This window comes from Phodopus roborovskii, unplaced genomic scaffold, assembly GCF_943737965.1.
Source record: "Phodopus roborovskii unplaced genomic scaffold, PHOROB, whole genome shotgun sequence".
In the NCBI taxonomy this organism is placed as follows: Eukaryota; Metazoa; Chordata; class Mammalia; order Rodentia; family Cricetidae; genus Phodopus; species Phodopus roborovskii.
The window spans coordinates 19,143,201-19,156,473 of NW_026125281.1; the positions used below are offsets into that span (position 1 = coordinate 19,143,201).

The window sequence follows — 13,273 nt, forward strand, 5'->3', positions numbered from 1 at the left end:
TTCTTGTTTACTCATTGCTTTAGAAACTAATGCATTTTAGATTAGAGTAATTTTACGATTCCAGGGTTATAAACCAACTTACAGTCACATCCACTCATCCATCAAGTATTTCTTTATTCAAAAACATTTTTCATACAATATATTTTGATCATATTATTTCCTTTTCCCCAGCTTCTCCCAGTTTCTCCTACCTCCCTTCCCACCATTCTTCATGTGGGCTCACTCACTGTGTCGCCACTCTAAAAAATAAATGAATAAACCACAAAAAGTTAAAATCAAAATGAAAAAAATCAGTAAGAAAAAATAACAAAACAAAATGTGTACATACCCCAGCACACAACATACACTATGGAGTCTGGTTTTTTTTTTATTATTTATTTACTTATTTATTTTATATAACTAAGTCCATTTAAATGAAAACAAACATTTATAGACAATATTTGGGAATTTGGGCGTCGTTCTTTCCAAACTACTTCCTGCTGGTAAGGGGCGCTGTCATGGGGGATTCGAAGAAGATGCAGAAATCCTGGCTGTAGTCTGTAAGGCTGCTTTGTCCAGCTGTTTTGAATGTGGGATCACTATGGAGTCTGTTTTATGTTAACCAGTTACTCTTGAGAATGGACCTGCTCTGGACTGTAATTGATACACCCAGTGACATTCCAGTGAAGAAAATGGATTTTTCCCTTTCCCAGCAAGAATTGGTTGCAAATAGCTTCTGCAGTGGGGATGGGATGTCTCTATGATGCAATTTTGTCTAGCTTGAACTTGTTCATATCCTATGCATGCTGCCACACTCTGTGAATTCATATATGATCATTCCTGTTGTGTCCGGAAGACAGTTTCCATAGTTATCAAACACCTCTGGCTCTTACAACACCTCTTTCACCTCTCCTCTCCTTCTGTGTAGAAACCTGAGCCTTGAGGGGGAAGGTTTGATGAAGACATCCCACTTAGTACTGTGTGCTCAAAAGTCTCTCTCTCACTCTCTCTCTCTCTCTCTGAACATAGACCAGATGTGGGTCTCTGTGTTAATTCCAATCTACTGCAAAAAGAAATTTCTCTAATGGGGGTTGAGCAATACTTTCACCTATGGGTATAGCAGTATATCATTAGAAATCATTTTAGAGCTGTGTTCTTTTAGCATAATAGTATTTTTAGATTTTCCTATAGGTACATGACCAATCTAGTATCAGTTTCTTGACCACTAGAGAAGAATATGTAACGGGTCCCATCTCTTGGAGTGGATCTTAAAACCAAAACGTAGTTGGTTGCTCCTATAACATTTGTGCCACTATTTACTGGTATCTTTCATATGGTCACTGATGTCAGTTGCAGGGCGATAGCTGAGTGATATTATTACTTTTGTCCTCTGACAATGTGCAGAATGCCTTGCACCGTGAATGCTGGTCAGTAAGGGATGAGGCTTCCAGTTAGGCACCAGCTGGATTTTTCAAAGATAGAAGTGTTGTATTTAACAAACTACTTACAATCAGGTTGTCAAGAGTAACCAATAAACTTAGAAATTGCCTGTTATATCTGTGGGTGAGGTTGGTCTATAGCAACCCTTTGGTTCATTGGGTCAACAAAATGTAGTGAAGAGTTTAGTTGGTGGCATGAGATATTTAATTGGGACATTGTCTCCCATACTATATGGTGTACGTTTCTTTCTTATAGTCATATGTATTTTAGGAAGCTTCTATAAAAGTATGATTCCATATGGCTTTTCAAATGGCTGTTGGGAACCTCCCATCCACTTCTCACCTTACTCCTCCTATTCTAGTTTGCCCTTTATCTCATTATAACACTGTATTCTATTTCCCCTTCCTTGACAATCCCCTCCTCCACCTTGGTCCTAACCATACTTTTGTCATTATTCTAAAACACACATAGCCATGTATAAGAGAAAATACAGTGTTTGTCTTTTGGAGTCTGGGGTACCTCACTCAGAATAGTTGTTTCTAGCTATTTACCTGCAGATTTCATAATTGCATTATTTTTAATAGGTGAATAATATGTGAATGTTTAAATCTACCACATTTTCATTATCCATTCTTCAGTATGGACATCTAGACTATTTCCAATTTCTGGCTCTAATGAGTCAATGCTCATGAGTGAGCACATATCTCCATAGTAGGCTATAGAGTCCTTTAAGTATTTTTCCAAAAGTAGGACAGCTAGAACTTGATGGAGAATGATACTTAGCTTTGTCAGGGACTTATTTCCATACGTGCTGTATCAGTTTGCACTTTCATCAGTAATGAGTAAATGTTCTCTTTTCCTAAATCTTAACTAGAATGTGATGTTCTTTTATTGATCTTGGCCATTCTGACTGGAGTAAGATGAACTCTCAAAATGCTTTTGATTGTGAATTTCCCTAAAGACTAAGGAACTTAAATTCTCTGAAGGATTTCTCACCATTTGAGTTTCATCTTTTGAGGAGTCTCCTCTCAGTTTTGCACCCCATTTTAACTGGATTATTTTTTTTCCTTGGTGGTATAATTTTAGTCTGTATATTTTAGATATTAATCCTCTTTCAGCTCTACAATTGCTAACAATTTTTGTATCCCATAAGCTGATACTTTATTTGAATTATCATGCTCTTTGCTGCACAGAAGCTCTTTAGCTTCATGAGATTCCATATTAATTGATCTTAGTGCTCATGCACTAAGAAAGTATCTTCCTCTGCCAGTGAGTTCAAGCCTACTCCCCACTTTCTCTTCTGTCAGACTCCTAGCATCTGTCTGGTCTTATATTGGGGTCCTCAATCTAACTGGAGTTGAGTGTTGTGAAGGGTGATAGATAGGGTTCTTACTTTGATTCTTCTACATATAGCCATCCATTTTGACCAGTATAATTTGTTGAAGATGCTGTCTTTATTCCAGGGTGTATTTTCAGCTTCTCTGTCAAAAATCGGGTGTCTGTAGGTATGTAGAATTATGCTTGGGTCTTCACTTCTATTCTGTCACTCAATGTGTCTGTTGTTATGCAAATCCCATGAGGTTTTTAGTACTATAGTTCTTTAGTACAACTTGAAATCTGGGTGATACCTCCATCAGTTCTGTTATTAAGGATTGTTTTAGTACTCCAGAGATTTTTGCATTTCCATATAAAGTTGAAGATCATTTTTTAAATTTCTGTGAAGAAATGCGTTGGATTTTTTTATACTTTAATCTTTTAAAATTAAATTTATTCATTTATTTTATATTCCTTCCTCCTCTCCTCCCAGTTCCTCCCCCAACCCAATCCAATTCACTGCTCCTCTTTTGTGTTCAGAGAGGGCAGGTCTCCCATGGGTATCAACAAAGCAATGAGCTCCTCCCCTTGTACTAAGGCTCCACAAGATAACAAGTATGAGGAATAGGGTCCCCAAGTCCAGCCAAAGCATTAGGGGCAGCCCCTGCTTTCCCCTAGAACTTCCACAAGTAGAACAAGCCACACAACTGTCATATATGTAGAGGGCCTAGGTTGGTCCCATGCAGGACTCTCAGCTGTTGGTCCATATTCTGTGAGCTCCTATACATACATCCAGTTAAGTTGTTCTGTGGGTTCGATCCCCCCCCCAGCTTATATACTTCCTCCTGGCTCTCTTCAGCAGGATTCTCTGAGATCTACCCAGTGACTGACTGATGGAAACTGACCTGTTTCCATCAGTAACTGGAATAAGGTTCTCTGATGACAATTGGGGTAGTAACTTATCCTTCACACTCCGATAGACAGGACAAACTATAGGTCAAAAGTTGTATACTTGATCCAACATCCCAATCCCTCCACCGGAAGTCCTGGCTGATAATGTGTTGGAATTTAGATGAAGATTTCATTAAATCTGTTAATTACTTTTAGTAGGATACCGTTTCCACCATACTAATTCTACTCATTGATGAGCATGGAGGACCTTTCCATTTTCTGATATCTTCAACTTCTTTCTCCAGTATTTTAAAGGTTTTATCTTAAAAGTCTTTAATTTTTCTCTATTAGGGTTACCCCAAGATTTTTTGGGGGGGGCATTGTGAAAGGCTTTGTTTCCCTGATTTCTTTCTCAGTCTTTGTGCATAGGTAGGCTAGTAATTTTTGTGAATAAATTTTGGATCTTGCTACTGTTTACCAGCTGTAAAAAATTTCTGGGTAGAGTTTTTAGGATCATTTATGGATAGAATAATATCATCTGCAAGTAAAGATACTTTGACTTCTTCCTTTCCTGCTGAGACCCTTGCTCTTTTCCAGGTGTCTTATGCTAGTGAAGGCTAGAATATATGGATAAGTGGGGACAGAGTGGACTGCCTTGTCTCGCTTCTAATTTTAGTTGAAATGCTTCGATTTTCTTTTCATTTAGGGATGTTAGCTGCGGACTTACTGTAAATTAGCTTTATTATGTTCTCTTTGGAACTTTTATTATGAAAGCACTTTAGATTTTTATCAAAGGTCCTTTCTGCATGTAGGGTTTTTTCCAGTCTCTATATATGTTGGATTATGTTAATTGGTTTACTTATATTAAATTATCTCCCACATCTCTGAAATGAAGCCAATTTGATCATGGTAGATAATCTTATTTATATTCTTGAACGCAGTTTGCAAGTATTTTATTAAGAATTTTTGCATCCAGTGTTCATAATGTATATTGTTTTGTTTGATGGATCTTTGTGGGGGGTGTTGTCTATTTGGTTTGGTTTGGTTTTTTTAAGACAGGATTTCCCTTTGTAATAGCTCTGGCTGTCCTGGAACTTAACTATGTAGACTAGGCTTGCCTTGAACACACAAAGATCCACCTGCCTGTTACTCCTGACTACTGGGACTAAAGGTGTTTTTGATATGATAATAGTGACTTTTCAAAAGAATTGAAACATATTCTATCAGTTTCTATTTTGCAGAATAATTTGAGGATTATTGGTATTAGTTTTTCTGTGAAGGTCTGAAATAATTCTGTACTGAATCTATATGGCCCTGGGCTTTTGGGGGAATTGAGAAATTTTGGCAAGGGCCAGATTTTTAATTCCTGATTCTATTTCACTAGGAATTATAGGTATATTTAAAGTGTTTATTTAATTTTAACTTTAATAGGTCATATATATCAAGATTTTTATAGGTTTTACAGTTTGGTGAAATACAACCACTTAAATATGTCCTTATGATTCTCTGAATTTCTTCAATGTCTATTGTAATGTCTCCCTTTTCATCTCTAAGTTTATTAATTTTTATCATCTTTCTGTGTATTTTAATTTAATTTTCTTAAGGGTTTATCAATCTTACTGATTTCCTTGAATCAATTCTTTATTTCATTGATTCCTTGTATTGGTTTGTTGTTTCTATTTTAATGATTTCATTTTGGTTTCTCCCCAACTACTCTTTCTGGTTACTATTTCTTGTTGTTTTTCTGGAGCCCTCAACTGTGTACCTAATTTACTAATATGACATCTCCCTATATTTTTTTTAATGTAGGAACTTAGTGCTATGAACTTATCTCTTAGAACTATCTTCATTATGCTCCATAGATTTGAGTATGTTGTATGTTATTTTCATTCAATTGTAAAAAATGTTTTAATTTCCTTATGGATTTCTGTCTTGACACAGTTTTAATTCAGTAGTATGTTATTTAGTTTCCATGAAATTGTATTCTTTCTGCTGTTTCTGATGTTGTTAGTAGGCTGCTTTAATTCATGGTATACTCAGGTATAGGGTGGTATTTCAGTTTTCTTATATATTTTGAGATTTTCTTTGTGTTGTAATATGGGGGGACATATTTGAAGAAAGTGCTGTGAATGCTGAGAAGATAGTATATTCTTTTTGTGTTTAAATGAAATGAACCGTAGACGTTTGTTAGGTCTATTTGGTTTATCATGTTTATTAATTCCATAATTTTCCTGTTTAGTTTTTGTGTTTATGTCCTGTCTGTTGATGAGAGTGGGATATTAAAGTCACCTACTATCACTATGTGAGGATCAATGTATGAAAGTAAATGTATTTATGTTGTGATCTTGGCTGCCCTTGTGTTTGTTACATAAATGTTTAGAATTGTAATATACTCTTGATAGATTTTTCCTTGGCTCTGTATGTAGCTCCCTTCCCTATCTCTACTGATAAGATTTGTTTATTAGTCTGTTTTGTCAGATGTTTAAAAGCTACACCTATATGCCTCTTGGTTCCATTTCCTTAAGATTATGTCTTAAGATGAGAAGATACATTTCTTATTATTCAGTAGATAGATTAAGATATAGTAAAAAGATGAATACTCTTTTCTAATCCAATTTATTATTCTGTGTCATTTTACTGGAGACTAGAGACCATCAATGCTGACAGTTATCAATGAGCAATGTTTATTAACTCCTGTTATTTTGTTGCATCGAGTTTTTTTCTCCTCGAATTAATTCTTTCGGTTTACTTACTCCTTGTGTTTTCTTCATGAAGACTGATGTTTTTCTTCTAGTTCCTTCTGTACAGGTGGATTAGTGGACAGAAATTACTTAAATTTGTTTTTAATCAAGAAGCATTTTTTTCTTTCTCTGTCTATTGTGGTTGTTAGTTTTGCTGGGCATAGTAGTCTGGCTGGCATCTGGGCTCTCTCACAGATTGTCCAAGCTCTTCTAGTTTTCAGAATCTCCACTGACAAGTCAGATGCTAGGTCTGCCTTTGTATGTTATTTGATCTTTTCTCCTCGCAGATTATATTATCCTCTTGTTACTCTATAAACTTAGTGCTTTGATTACTATGTGTTGTGGGAGTTTCTTTTCTGACCCTATCTCTTTGGTGTTTGTTGTGTTTCTTGTACTTTTATGGGCATCTCTTTCTTTATATTGGGGATTTTTTCTTGTGTGATCTTGTTAAAAAGTATTTTCTGTGCCTTTACTTGGGTTTCTTTTCCTTCCTCTATACCCATTGTTCATGAGATTGATATTTTTATGGTCTCCAAGATTTCCTGAATGTCTGTATTTGTTTTTAAGATTTTAATACTGAAATACCTACTTTTCTCACCTTGTCGTCAAGATCTGAAATTCCCTATTCCATGCTTTTAATCTATTGATGAGGTTTAGATCTAAGGGTGGTGTTTTGATTTATTTTGATATCTTAAACATTTCATTTCAAATGTTACTTTAGTTTAAGTTTCCTTTAGTGAATTTTGTTTTGTTGTTGTTGTTGTTAAATTCTACTTTCATTTCTTAAATTATGTTCATTCAACTGTTAATGTTTTTCATTAAGGCATGTATTCATATCCTCATTAATGTCCTTAAACATATTTATAATTACTATTTTGAAGCCCTTGTCTTGATCCTTAGCTAAATTGCTTTTATGTGAACCTATGACAGTATGGTTTCTGGCTTCTGGAAGAGGCATTTTGTCACAGATACTCATATTTGTGTTTTTGTGCTGGGCCCTAAGCATCTGGAGTTAGGACCCATGAGCATTTCTTGGTGTAGATATCTGGTCTCATTCTTTTCTGGAGTGGGTGTTACAGTCTTTGGTTTCTGTTGCTTAATCTGTGTCCTAATCAAGTGTAGTGGCTTTGGAATCTTTGGTGTCTGGAAGAACTAGGAGGACAATGGGCCCATATCAAGGGACTTAGTCCCTAGGGATAGGATTTGGCTGTTGGGGTTGGTTGTTGGCTGCACCAGGAATACGATTAAGTCTAGAGAGACTGGCCTGGAGAACAGAGAAGAAGATATAGGTTATTTGCCTGAATCCCATCCCAGCCTAGCATAGTAGCTGTACGCCAGCAGGGTCAAAGAAGAATAGAAATGGCCTTGAAGTAAAAGCTGAAAGAACTAGGAAGATCCTGGGTCCACATAAAAGGAATGAGTCCCTCAAATATGTTTAATGTACCATTTGAGAAGTTCACACAGTCCACAAGATATCATCAAAATTTTTTCAATCCATTTTGTTGTAAAATAAAAAGAAAATAGTTTTTATTCTGAAAATCCTGAAAGGTGTGTTTGTTTGTGATCTCTGACACACAGACCATAGCTAAGCAAATTTCTACTTTGCATGGCCAGCACTTTACTATGCAGGTGCTGTGTTCCTGTTTGGTTAGATACAAAAAATCTATAGGACTATTTAACTCAAACTTAGAAGAGAATAATTATATTAAAACTTTATTAGTATAATAATGTAGCAATTTAGATACATCCTGGAATTATGACAATTTAATTTATAATATACTTAATGAAAATACATTTAATGCCTCTGCATAAGGACTGAATACCCCTGTTACTGCACACAGAACATGAAGCCACAGCATAGGCAAACTCATCATCTGCTCTCCTGTAGGTAGGGCCTCCCTAAATGCTGGGTGGCATCTCTGTGCCTGGTAGGCAGTAGATTCAGGAATCTATTCTGAATCATGACAACAGGTTCTTTATCTTTTCTTCAAACTACTTATTGCCTCTTACCAGGACAAATTTGGTGAAGCAAATCGAATTTAACTTCCGTTCACAAGCCATCACCTCTTCGAGAGCCACCGTATCAAAAGAACAAGAGAGGTTTGGGAAAGTGCCATTCGATTATGCCAGTTTTGATGCTCAAGTTTTTGGTAAACGTCCTCTCATACAAACAGGACAAGGACAAAAGACTCCACCATTTCCTGAATGTAAGCGTCAAATTTGAGTCCTAACAGTTATTACCCTAAAATGCATCGTGTATAGAGGGGGATTATATATTCACATATATCACATGCTCTCTAGAGATGATAGGAAAGAACAATGAAATAAGTTAAGTTAGCCATTATTCCTAATTTTATATCAAAGTTACACTGAATATTGTAAGTCATTAGTTATTTCACAGATAGTGCCATTATTGAATCTAAATATAACAGTGCTAAAAGAAATAATTAGGAGCGTGATTAATATATTGAAAGCTATGACAGCTGTTATACTATATTATTTTAATTCATGTTGTGATCATGGCAAGCTAATAAGATGAAATATGTAATACTATTTAAAACACTGAAATCATCAAAAGCCATCAGATTGAAGGTAGGGAAAGCTAAAAAATCCAAGAAACTTAATAAAGGAATCTGAAATTTACTAGAATAAAAACATGACTGTCAAAACATTGACTAATAAATTTAAGGATTAATTAATATAGAAACCCTTAAAATAGATTAAAAAGCATTCTCAACAATTCTGACACATCCATAGGGAAGACTGAACTGAATGGTTGTGCAATGTGTAAAATTTGCTGGCCTTGTGTTTACATTTCTCATAAGTATGCTAATGAAAAGGCAAAAAGCAGGGATTAGGAACAAATGCTAAAAATTATGGGTAATCCATCTTCAATAATATATACACACCCACTGGAGTCCTCTGTGGGCCATCCATTTATTACAGCCTTAAAACTTATGACTCTCTCAGATCTTATACCTGAATGGGGTGAGCGTCTTGTGAGTCCAGTGTTTGCTTCATTATGTCACGTTGACCCACACTAGTAGGAACCTAGAAGGCTACCTAAAACCTGGCAATGGGGATCCCATGGATGAAGCAATATACAAAGCCTGGGCTTTCACCCTCTGTCTCCATATATGTCAGCAAATTTGAAAGGAGTTTATCCATAATTGATGAGTACATAATTACAAAAAAAAAAATCTACTCTTAATCAAAAATTGTCCAAGCAAACATGAGTAGCCATTGACAATTTGTTAGATTCAGAAAAAAAAAACTCATTATAATTTCACCCAGCAGCCCAATCTTGTAATATTTTATTATATGTGTACAATGTATACATGTGCATATACACTTAATTTACATGAAGGTGGATGAAGACTGCACTATATACTCACACTGTTTGGATATTAGTTATAAAAACCATAATAGAGTTAGTAACATCTTCATATTCTTGTAGTTACAGGAATAATATTCAGTAATATCTTTTATTAAAAAAATAATCAACTTTTTTTTTTAAATAAGCAGCATTTACACCAAAAATGAAAGCTAAGTGCTTTTATATCTTTATGTCTCGGCTATTTCTCCCATGACCTTGAGTGGTGCTCACAAACAGCCCACAGTGCAGGGAAATCTGCATCATTATGTCCCTCAGAAAAGCCATGGTACCTACAACAAAACACAGAAAGTCAGCCTTGGTAACTAAGTGGCCTTTCTCTTCACCTTGAAAACGGGCCCTCTGTCCTCTGCTCAGCTTTCTGAGGCCTCTCTCCCAGTTAAGTACAGAACAAACATTCATCCCACGTAATGAAAATACACCCTGTGCTTAAGCACAAACATTGGTGAGGCAGCCCCTGAGAGGTGCCTGGCCCCACCTGCTCAATACCAAAACATATGCACACCAGTCCTGAGCTGTTTGCAATGTGTGGTGGGCTTTGCTCATTTTTTATCTACAGTTTTGCATACATGTTGAAGTACACCTGCCCTGTACATTGATGATGGTGTCTCTGTCACCTATAAAGAAAATACAACAACTCTTAAAGAGACAGGCATCTTTAAAGAACCTCACCATCTGCTCTGTGCACCTTGGCAAAACCTGCCTGGGTAACCTTCATTTAAAGTACCAACAGATAATCGTTCTGCTTTACGTTATTTTAATGAAAGAAGTGTTATCTTTAAAAAAAAAAATCTTTGATGACTGAAGCTGAGTACATGCAATTGCTAATCAAATCTCTCTTCAACAGCAAAGCATTTTTCAAATCCAGTGAAATTTCCTAATGGGCTGCCTAGTGCTGGCGCCCACACACAGAGCACAGTCCGTGCCAGCTCTTATGGCCATGGTCAGTGCAGTGAAGACACCCACATAGCAGCAGCTGCTGCCATCCTGAACCTTTCCACCCGCTGCAGGGAAGCTACAGACATCCTCTCCAACAAACCACAGAGCCTGCGTGCCAAGGTAAGCCAGGCCAAGAGCATGGAAGGTGGGCCAGCGAGTGAGACTTGAGAACCAACTGCCTTTCCTGTTCCTGAGTGCAGCCACTCACTTCCCCCTAGTCCTTGCCCAAGCAGGGATGAGTTCGCAATGGGTTCAAGGAACGAATGCGTGCTTATCTTGGAGGTCTAGTCGTCACTGGAGAGCAGTGACTTATGAGGGTGGTTGAGGATACTCTCGTCACTGTTTCTGGTAGGAGGCATCTGGAGGACAAGGAAAGAGAGTCCCTGTTAAAATGCTTCTCTGCTGTGGAAGCTTTTCGCCGTCTGCAGATCAGAGCCATTTAGGAGCAGTGGCTTGTAGAACATCGCAAAGACTGACCATGAAGTTATGTTGTACATGACACCATTGCATACCATGAGGTTGTAGTGTTCTCATGAGACCCCCAGTCCAGTGACTCAGCAGACTGTGGAGACTAGAGGCTCTAATGTTCAATCAATAATCAAAGCCTAGGACCTTTGTGAACACAGTACATTTCCTAAGAGATTAATCATATTTTGCACAGTCTTTTCTCACTGTGAGAAATACACATTCTAATTTAGGTGACTTAATGAATGTACAAAGGCCCGGTATGTTGTGAATCACAGGGGAGGCTGGAAGGGCTCAGTGTTTTCTCCTGTACACAAACAGCCTCACTTAAAGAACTTATTGCCTACCTAGATAACTAGAAACCAGCCAACATAGAGCACCCAGACATTCATTCTCTGTCACAGATTTTACCTGTGCTCATAATGAAAGATTTCCTGAGTGACTCCCAGACCCTGAGGCCTGTGCACTCCAAGCTGAGGCATTTCCCTTTAAGGGCAGACCCATCCGTGTGTGGTCAGCTGCTCGCCTGTGCTGTGCCAGGCCTTCAGGAGAGCAGGTAGCATTTGACAGAAGAATCAGAATTAGCTTCTGGAAGAAGCCAAGCCAAGTAAACCCCAGGAAGAGGTGGTTGCCAAAACCCACTCAAAAACAATCTTCAAACAAATGAGGTTCTTAAACAAAGAAAAAAATATATATCCTCTAAATATACAGAAAAAGATACCCAACTCTCTGAATTCATAATGCCAGTCAAAATTACTGAAACGGGAGAAATTTGAAGGATTTAAAAAAAAAACAACTTTATTTTCAAATTGGCATTTTAAGATCTGATTTATTTTTCCTTCTTAAGAATATGATAGAGGTACCTGGTTCCAGAAATACACCAACATCTTCCTTCCTTCCTGCCCGCCTGATTCCATCGCTATCTTATAGAAAATGGGGTCCGCCATCATGGTTATTGGAGGCGGAGCAGCTAGAGAGTTGCTAGGACAAATGTTGGCCGTTTGTACACGGGCATACTTCCCCGCTCCCCAGAGTTCTCCTTTTACCTGGAGTCTTCATGTTCCATTAAATTGCTGATGTCAAACAAGTAACAGGCGTTTTCATGCCTGTCTGCTCTCTTAAAAACATATTTCTGATTAGAAAAACACCTGTTTAAACGCCAAATTTCATAAAGCCAAGTAATCCTTTTCTAACACGTTTGTCTGCCCCTTGTATCAATCAGCAAGGCTATATGCCGCAGACCGGGCATTCCCAATGTAAGGTCCTCTCCAACACAACACTTTCTACTCTCCACTGACGCCAGGATGGTGGAGATAGAAAGGGCTTAGATCAGCTTTGGAAAGGAGCAACTTATGCCAGAGCTCTTCAGAAATTTTTCCGATGAGAAGTAGCCCCCTCACAGAGTGGTTGGATAGGGTAGGATAAATACGGCCTCCTCCCAGCATCACTGTGAACAGTACTGCTGAACCACGTATCTGGCTACTCAAATTCTCACACAACTACCAATTGTAGAACTCTGTCTTCATTAGTCTCCTGAATATGGAACTGTTTCTCTCAAATTTGCTGAGACAAATCTTTTAGAAACAAAACAAAAACAGGTTAACTAACTCTTCAGACCTATGTCTCAGCAAAGCATGCTGAGTATGTGGCTTTGCTGTTGCCAACAAAGATAGGATTAGATGCCATCTTCCCCTTAGCGTTGCATGCCAGCCGAATTCTTCTTCCAGTAGATTTGAATTTTTCCATCACAGGTTGGTGCGCCTTTATTTCTGAAAGTTCACACCCATAAGATCTCCTATGCTTCATATTTAGAAGCAAATGCAGAAAACCCAATTGTCTTACATTATAGTTGTGTCAGTACACGAGTCACATTGGCCAGTAGAGTCTAAACTGGTTTTGTCTCTACCACTGGTTAGACTGGTGTTTCTCAATCTAGGGGTCACAACAGCTTTGGAGACAGAAATCCTTTTCACAGGTGTCACCTAAGATCATCACAAAGCACCAGTATTTACATTGCAATTTATAACAGTAGCAAAATTACAGTTATGAAGCAGCAATAAAAACAACTTTATGTTTGGGGTCAACACAACATGAGACTGTATTTAAGAGT

At 37.5% G+C, this 13,273-nt stretch overlaps 1 protein-coding gene across 1 annotated transcript in view; it reads left to right on the plus strand.

The window, feature by feature from the left end:
• St18 (ST18 C2H2C-type zinc finger transcription factor) overlaps positions 1-13,273 on the plus strand; it is a 111,268-nt gene that overhangs the window by 66,186 nt on the left and 31,809 nt on the right. Inside the window, exons 11-12 of the mRNA XM_051197874.1 lie at positions 8,379-8,572; positions 10,607-10,818. Coding sequence (XP_051053831.1) covers positions 8,379-8,572; positions 10,607-10,818 — 406 coding nt within the window. The remainder of the gene's footprint in view (positions 1-8,378; positions 8,573-10,606; positions 10,819-13,273) is intronic.